An 8,456-nucleotide genomic window follows, 5' to 3' on the forward strand; every position below is an offset into this window, starting at 1 on the left:
CTGATGCGAAGAGTTGACTCATTGGAAAAGACCCTGATGCTGGGAGGGATTGGGGGCAGGAGGAGAAGGGGACGACAGAGGATGAGATGGCTGGATGGCATCACCAACTCGATGGGCATGAGTTTGGGTAAACTCCAGGAGTTGGTGATGGACAGGGAGGCCTGGTGTGCTGCAATTCATGGGGTCACAAAGAGTCAGACATGACTGAGCGACTGAACTGAACTGAACTGAACTGAAACTGGCCCTTCCTGTGCTGTCTTTCTTGGGGTGCCCTTCAGATTATGTTGTGTTTCCTCCCCCACTGCCACCCTCTTCTTTAGCAAGAGATGTTCTACTTCCAGGGCAGTTCAAGATGGACATTTACTTTGGAATCCAATATGTAGGGGAGGGAGTAACCTCTGTATTTGCAGAGTTTACTAAAAACTGAGTCCCCTTCTCAGAAGCTGACATCAGGAAGTCAGGATGGAGTCCATGAGTTAGTGGATGCTGGAAATGTTCGGGATCCAGGATGCTGTATCTGGTAACACTTTGGTCTCCTAGGCTGAGGGTGATGGGAGAGCCACTCCCTCCAGAGGGCGGCAGCTGGCAGAACAGAGATTCTGCCCCTGCTGCCCCTGCTTCAGGGACAGTGCCCCCACCCCCCCACCCCCTCACAGCCACAGCTCCCCACTGCTCTGTGTCCTGGGCCATCTGAAGGGAAGGCTGGGCCGTCACCAACATCCTGGCCTTTCTATCCAGTAGGTGCGCTTTGGCAACCAGCAGCAGTGGATTATCTGGACTCATCTCTGCTGCCTCATGTCAGCTAGTTGAAAGGATTCAACTTGAGGATTCCACCAGATTGACTAGCTGGTCTTCCTCTGAGGTGTTCGTGAGAGAATGGACAGCAAACTTCCTAGGTACCTGTTTGTTTTTAATTGAGGTATTTTTTATTAAGTACATAATTGAAGGATTTATTTTAATTGAAGTATTTGTTTTTAATTGAAGTGTTTATTTATAAGCTCCTAATTTCTTCCTTTTTATTCAGTTGTATTAGTTTCAGGTGTGCAGCAAGGTGATTTAGTTCTACATACATATATATCTTTTTGGGTTTTTTTAGATTCTTTTCCCTCATAGGTTATTACACAATATTGACTATAGTTCCCTGTGCTAAAACGTTAGGTCCTTGCTGGTAATGTATTTTATATGTAGTAATGTTTATATGTTGGGCTTCCCTGGTGGTTCAGATGGTAAAGAATCCAGTCTGAAATGTGGGAGACCTGGGTTTGATCTCTGGGTTGGGAAGATCCCCTGGAGGAGGGCATGGCAACCCATTCCAGTATTCTTGCCTGGAGAATCTCCATGGACAGAGTAGCCTGGTGGGCTACAGTCCATGGGGTCACAAAGAGTTGAACACAACTGACCGACTCAGCAGTGTGTATATGTTAATTCCAACCCTCTAATTTCTGCTTTTTAAGATTTTTTTTTTAATGTGGACCATTTTTATGAAGTCTTTATTGAATTTCTTACAGTATTGCTTCTGTTTTGTGTTTTGGTTTTTTGGCTGTGAAACACTGATGTCTCTGTTACTGTCTCCAGGTTCTGTCTCAGGCAACTACAAGTCTTAGGCCTGCTGGATGCTGTTCAACAACATGGAACCTTCGCAGATCTTAAAATTCATTTTCTCCTCCTCCTCTCCCTTCCAAGCTTTCATTGCCCCATCTTCCTTCTCTGATCTACTAGGCAGTACAGTCAGTGACTCTCAAATTTTGAATTAGAAATGAATTGCTTAGGGATCTGGCTAAAATGCAGATTCTGATTCAATAGATCTGCAGTTCTAACAAGCTCCCAGGTGATGCCAGTGTTGCAGGTTCACACTTTGGGTTGCAGGATGTAGAAAAGAATTGAGCACAGACTTTCCAGTTACTGTCCTGGATTCAAATCCAAGTTCTAGCTCATGTTGTTCAGTTGCACAGTCATGTCCAACTCTTTGAGACCTCATGAACTGCAGCACGCCAGGCTTCCCTGTCCTTCACCATCTCCCAGAGCTCTCTCAAACTCATGTCCATTGAATCGGTGATGCCATCCAACCGTCTCATTCTCTGTCGTCCCTTCTCCTCCTGCCTTCAATCTTGCCCACACTCTCATGAGTCTTCTCCAGCACCCCAGTTCGAAGGCATCAGTTCTTCAGCACTCTGCTTTTTTTTTTACTGTCCAGCTCTCACATCCATACATGACTACTGGAAAAACCATATCTTTGACTATATGGACCTTTGTCAGCAAAGTAATGTCTCTGCTTTTTAATATGCTCTCTAGGTTTGTCATAGATTTTCTTCCAAGGAGCAAGCGTCTTTTAATTTCTTGGCAGAAGTCACTGTCCACAGTGATTTTGGAGCCTAAGAAAATAAAGTCTGTCATTGTTTCCATTATTTCCCCATCTATTTGCCTTTTTTTTTTCTATTTGCCATTAAGTGATGGAACCGGACGCTGTGATGTTCATTTTTTGAATGCTGAGTTTTAAGCCAACTTTTTCACTCTCTTTCTTTCACCTTCATCAAGAGGCTCTTTAATTCCTCTTTTCTTTCTGCCATAAAGGTGGCATACCTGAGGTTATTGATACTTCACTTCGCAATCTTGTGCTTCATCCAGCCCAGCATTTCACATGATGTACTCTGCATAGAAGTTAAATAAGCAGGGTGACAGTATGCATACAGCCTTAACATATGTCTTTTCCAGCTCTTCCTAGCTGTGTAATTAAGGGCAAGGTAAAACTCTCACTTCCGTTGTAAAAAGAGATACTTACAGTACCTTTTATGACACAGAATTGTTGAAGATTAAGTAAAATAATGTAAGTAGCCTCCAGTCAGGACCGACTTTTAGTAAGAGCACGTGCGTGCCTGCTAAGTGCCTGCTAATTCGCTTCAGTCGTGTCCGACTCTTTGCGACCCTATGGACTGTAGCCCACCAGGTTCCTCTATCCATGGGACTCTCCAGGCAAGAATAATGGAATGGATTGCCATGCCCTTCTCCAGGGGAGTTTGCTGACCCAGGGATCGAACCTGTGTCTCCTGTATCTTCTGCATTGCAGGCAGGTTCTTTGAGGCTGAGACACCAGGGTAGTGAGAGCACAGAAAGCGGTAATTACGGTCTGGGGGCGGGGCCAACGCCAGGGAGGGGCGGGCTCTGCCAGACTTTGCGCGTGCGCAGCCCCGTGGGTCCGCGCCTCAGGTAAGGTACTTGTGCAGGCCTCTTGCTAGGTCTTTGGCTGTAGCTCTCCGCACCCAACAGGCTCTCCCCAGAGCGAGGAGGAGGGCTGAGGTTTGTAGGGACCACGGCCGAGTTCTGGTATCATAAAGAGGACATTCGGTGACTGTGTTCGTGTGCCCGAGGGGCGGACCCGAGTGTTTCCGGGTCGCTCGGTGACCTTGGCCCGGCGACTGGGCAGTGCTCCGTGTGCTGAGCGTGCGTGTGGGCACCGGGCCGGGCCGGAGTGTGCTGGGAGTCCCGGCGGGTCGGGAAGAACCCGGGAGCTGGGGAGATGGCAGGAGCCCGGGCACCGGGGATGCGGGGGCCGCGAGGGGCTGAGGATCCCTGGTAGCCAGCCTGAGACCACGCGTGGGGGCCTTGTTGGTTGCTTGGCTCTTGACACTGGAAACTTGGAAAAGCTGCTTTTGTGCATTGAATCCAGGGTCAGAGCTGGGAAGCCTTGTTGTCTAGAGAGGAAGGAAAGACCTTGCTGTTTGCAATGTTGTTTGGAGACGCTGAGCGGTGTCCACTGCCGGCTATGGTGCAGAGCTGAGGATTTTTTGGAGGCAACATGCTTATTTGTCTTAAGCTTGTGCATCCGGAGTTAGCGTCTCAGCCCTGCGTAATGTTAACCTTATGACTCACAGCCCTGCTTTTTTCCCAGCCCACCATATGATTGCTTTATTATTTATTTATTTTTGGCTTTGCCCTGCTTGCCAGATCTCAGCTGCAGGGATTAAACCCCTGCTACAGCAGTGAAAGTTCGGAATCCTAACCACTAGGCCACCAGGGAACTCTCAGGACTGGTTTATTTTAAAATGTCACCTGAGTTCCACCATTATCCAAAAATGTTGTCTAATCTTATTCCATCTCCACCAGTTAGTAACTTGTCGTGGAATGGTATGCCTTTGGTGTTCATTAAATTGGTTTTATCAGTTGTTTATCAGTTGAACACCTTTTCTGAAGCTGAGGGACTTGGAATGTGAAATGTACATAGGTCTGTTTTTAAGAAAGGTATATGCTTTACAGTGTTATTTGAACTTTACTTTTTTCTTGTCTTTTAAAAACTTATTTATGGACTTTACTTTTTTGAATCTTTATCCTTGCTTTCCTAACAAAACAGAATTCAACTTGAATTCCTTACTCTCTGGATCTGGCTGCAAGGCTGGCTTTGTGGGTTTGTTTTGGTTTTTTTTCCCACCACTTGAACATTAAAAAATAACCCCAAGATAGGTCCTGTGCTGGTTATGGCTTATTTCGTGGCAGTAAATGTACAGCCTGTTAGTCATGTCTGACTCTTTGGGATCCCATGGACTACAGGCTACCCCCAGGCTCCTGTCCATGGGGATTCTCCAGGCAAGAATACTGGAATGGGTTGCCATGCTGTCTCTCCTCCAGGGGATCTTCCCACCCAGGGATCAAACCCAGGTCTCCCACATTGGAGGGAGATTCTTTACCAGCTGAGCCACCAGGGAAGCCCAAGAATACTGGAGTGGGCAGCCTGTCCCTTCTCCAGGGGATCTTCCCAACCCAGGAATCACACTGGGGTCTCCCACACTGCAGGTGGGTTCTTCACCAGGGCTACCAGGGAAGCCCAAGAATACTGGAGTGGGTAGTCTATCCCTTCTCCAGGGGATCTTCCCAATCCAGGAATCACACTGGGGTCTTCCACATTGCAGGTGGGTTCTTCACCAGCTGGGCTACCAGGGAAGCCCAAGAATACTGGAGTGGGTAGCCTGTCCCATCTCCAGTGGATCTTCCTAACCCAGGAATCACACTGGGGTCTCCCACATTGCAGGTGGGTTCTTCACCAGCTGGGCTACCAGGGAGGCCTGCAATGCACAGCCCATAATGTAATGTTTAGCAGTAGACAAAGGAAAACAAATCTTCCTTCCTACTCCCTCACTGCCTGTTAGTTATGTGTAAGTTTTAAACTTCTGCTTCATTTCTCTTAGGTATGAATAAAGTTTTATAATCTTTTAGGCCTCAGGGTGATCACATTGTCAAAATGAGAGAAGGGATCTTGGGGGTGGGGTGGGAGGTACACCTGGTAAGGATATTAGTACTGAAGTCCAGTGTTTAATTACCCCCAGCCTCAGACTGTTGGAGCCAAAATTGAGTGGAATGAGAGGAGAGCTGGGGCTGTGGAGTATTACAGGTTGTGCCACTTCACACAGAGAATGGAAGTGTGAAAGGGCATACACAGGACAATGCTGAAATCCTGAGTTTAAAAACCACTGGTTCTCCTGGGCTTCTTGACGTTGAGGCAGAGTAAAAACTTTGGTCTATATTTCATTTATTCAGTGAGAGTCATATATGCTATTTTCTTGTTATATAGATCTTTCCTTGTTAGCTTTTACCTTCGTGAAAGAATAAAGGCTCAAGCACTTTCTTCTGATGGGCTTTTATTTTATAATACAGGGAGAGAATCAAGAGTTGAAGTCTAGTCTTACCACTTAGTGGGTGATCGTGGTCAGAGTTTTCCCCACGTGGTCCAGGAGCCTCTTGTATAAAAGTCACTTTGAGTTGTCTGTAAAAGGGCAGGTCATGGGGCGCCAACCCTAGACTTGCTGAATCAGATATGGGGATTGGGGAATTGCCTGTTGAGTCCCAAGAATATGCTTTTTATTTTTTTGCTTTGCCTCATGGCACGTGGTATCTTAAGTTTCCCAACCAATTATTGAACGTGCTTCCCCTGCACTGGAAGCATGGAGTCTTTACCACTGGACTGCCAGGGAAGTCAACAAAGAATGTGCATTTTTAACAAGCCTTTTGGGTGATGTGATTAGTTTGAAAAAACTTAGAATAGCAACTCCTTAGGAGCAAGAACCAGTTTATTGCTCATCTTTATATAAAATGCCCAGAACTATAGCACATACTTCAATATATTACATAAATGAAAACTTCCAGCTATAAAACATGTATTGATATAACCATAATCTTGCTTTTGTAGGCTACTTCATAAAGAACTCCACATATCATGCTTATTAGAACTTAATTCCTAGTTCAGCTAAAATGATTTACTCTTATCTCCCACCATTCTATATTCTTAGGCAGTTTAAAAATCTTAGTTCCATAAATTTAGTTTTCACAGTGCCTTCAATTTTGTCTCCTCTCTGCTTTCTCTAATCATGTCTCTGGTTCACTGTGCACCTTAGGCATGGAGATTGAAAACTAGGAAAGTGAGACATGTCTAATACAACTTGGATACACTAACTTTGGGGTTTTATTCCTATGTAATCATTCAAACTATTGAAATGTACTGAAGTTCAGTGTTACTAAATTTGAATATATTTATTCAGGTTTACATTTATTTGTTAAACTTAGGATGTCCCGTTCTATGGATCCACTGGCAAAGAAGATCTTTAAAGGAGTATTAGTAGCTGAACTTATGGGCGTTTTTGGAGCATATTTTTTGTTTAATAAGATGAACACAAGCCAAGGTAATCATAATTCAGAAATTACAGTGTTTTTTAGGGGGGGTGTACAGTTCACTAACACAGTTTAGGTTAAATGTCTTTTTTGGAGAAACTGCTTCTTCAGAGTCAATGTATTAGGCATTTTATGGGCACAAGGGGAAGAAGTTAGGTGTTAATTATTGGTATTACAGAATAAATGACTGACTTCTCCCCCACCGCCAAAAGTTAGATGTCTTTAGACTAAGGAAATTGTTTCATACTTACATGGATTTTCCCAATACTCCCAATGGGAGTAGGTATCCTTGGTCTGGGTTAGTTTGGGAGTATAGATGGAAAAAACCCAGCCCGTCCATTACACCTCATTGTTTGACAAGCTGAGAAAACAAGTGGCAGAGCTGAAGTGTCAGGTAACCAGTTGCGCAGGTTAGAGTTCTTCCTCTTCTTCAGCATCAGGCACTAAAAGCCTTTCTTACGCCACTGGCCATCACTGAAAGTGCTCTGACATTTTGTGGGGAAATTCCGTATTATAGCCTCAACTTTTAAACTCAGCAAGTGCTACTTCCCTTCCTCAAGCAGGGAATAGTAGTCCGGGTGCTGGCCATCTTTGAAACCTGTCATTTATCTTAAAGGACATAAGGGTATAAAAGAAAACATACAAATGGTGTTTAAAAGCAAACTAAGGTTTAAGGTCAACTTCAAAAATTCGGTGTAGTACAGTCTTATTTCTAACTCTCTATCAAGGTAAAATGGCACCCATAAAACAGTTCATAAAATTACACAAGGGAATTTCACATTAACACTGAAAATCTGCTTTTAAAACACCATTTTGAGATAAATTACATCATATATATAGGTCAAATCTTAGAAACTCCAAAATAACTATGGAAGACTACCTATAAAGTGCAGTTTTGACCCTATTTTAAAAAGACAGTTTCTCTAATTTATAGGATTCCTATCTTACCCTAAGGCTAGCACTAAATTATGGCTCCACGTGTTAATGCAGTGAATTTCTAATCATGCCTAATTTTAAGACTTTTTTTTTTCATTAGATTTCAGGCATACAATGAGCAAAAAATTCCCCTTCATTTTAGAAGGTATGTTTTTCCTTAAGTAAAATGTGTGTGTACAAAGCAAGTTCTTCAGGTAACCTTTACAAATTATTTATGACCAATTAAGAGTTAAATCACTTTTTTTTAATGTCAGTTTCCAAAAATACTGTTCATCTCTATTTTCCCTACTTTTGAAGAACACAGTGGAGAAAATTCTCATTGCAGTTACCCAATGAGTTAATCCCAGTGATGGGCTGGATTCTTAATTCTTCCAGTGGGTTAAGAATGTAGACTTTGGAATGAGACTTATCTGAGGGTGATGGGAATCAAATCACTGCTTAAAACTCACATCTGGTTTGCTACCTTCTTGGAGCTTTTTCTTTCTCCATCATGTAGAGATAATAATGCCCATCTCATGAATTGTTATAAGGATTAAGAAAGATAATGTTATGTAATTACTTTGAACAGTATCTGGTATAAAGTAATGCTTAGTTAATAGTGTTCATTACAAGAATTAGTAGAGATTAGAGATGCTAGAGCTTACACACAACATATGTATCCTGTCGTCTTTTTCACTTTATTGTGCAGAAATAAGGGGGAAAAGCTTGATTTTTTTTTCTCAGTATAGTTTAATACTTTTACATGATTTTATAAATGACAGCTATTTTATTTATAGTTTATTACAAATCCATTGAACACTCTGGAATGTATGGAATCAGAGAGCAAGATCAAGAAAAATGGCTGAGCAGTAAAAATTAGGAGTAAG

The 8,456-nt window shown here is 43.2% G+C and overlaps 1 protein-coding gene across 6 annotated transcripts in view; it reads left to right on the top strand.

The window, feature by feature from the left end:
• CEBPZOS (CEBPZ opposite strand) overlaps positions 1-8,456 on the top strand; it is a 36,271-nt gene that overhangs the window by 26,134 nt on the left and 1,681 nt on the right. Inside the window, exons 1-4 of one of the 6 annotated variants that reach the window (XM_020890032.2) lie at positions 785-896; positions 6,550-6,665; positions 7,691-7,735; positions 8,367-8,451. In XM_020890032.2, coding sequence (XP_020745691.1) covers positions 877-896; positions 6,550-6,665; positions 7,691-7,735; positions 8,367-8,449 — 264 coding nt within the window. In that variant the 5' untranslated portion in view covers positions 785-876 and the 3' untranslated portion in view covers positions 8,450-8,451. The other 5 variants (XM_020890033.2, XM_020890034.2, XM_020890035.2 and 2 more) reach the window with 5 other exon arrangements.

This window comes from Odocoileus virginianus, chromosome 2 (assembly GCF_023699985.2).
Source record: "Odocoileus virginianus isolate 20LAN1187 ecotype Illinois chromosome 2, Ovbor_1.2, whole genome shotgun sequence".
Taxonomy (NCBI): domain Eukaryota; kingdom Metazoa; phylum Chordata; class Mammalia; order Artiodactyla; family Cervidae; genus Odocoileus; species Odocoileus virginianus.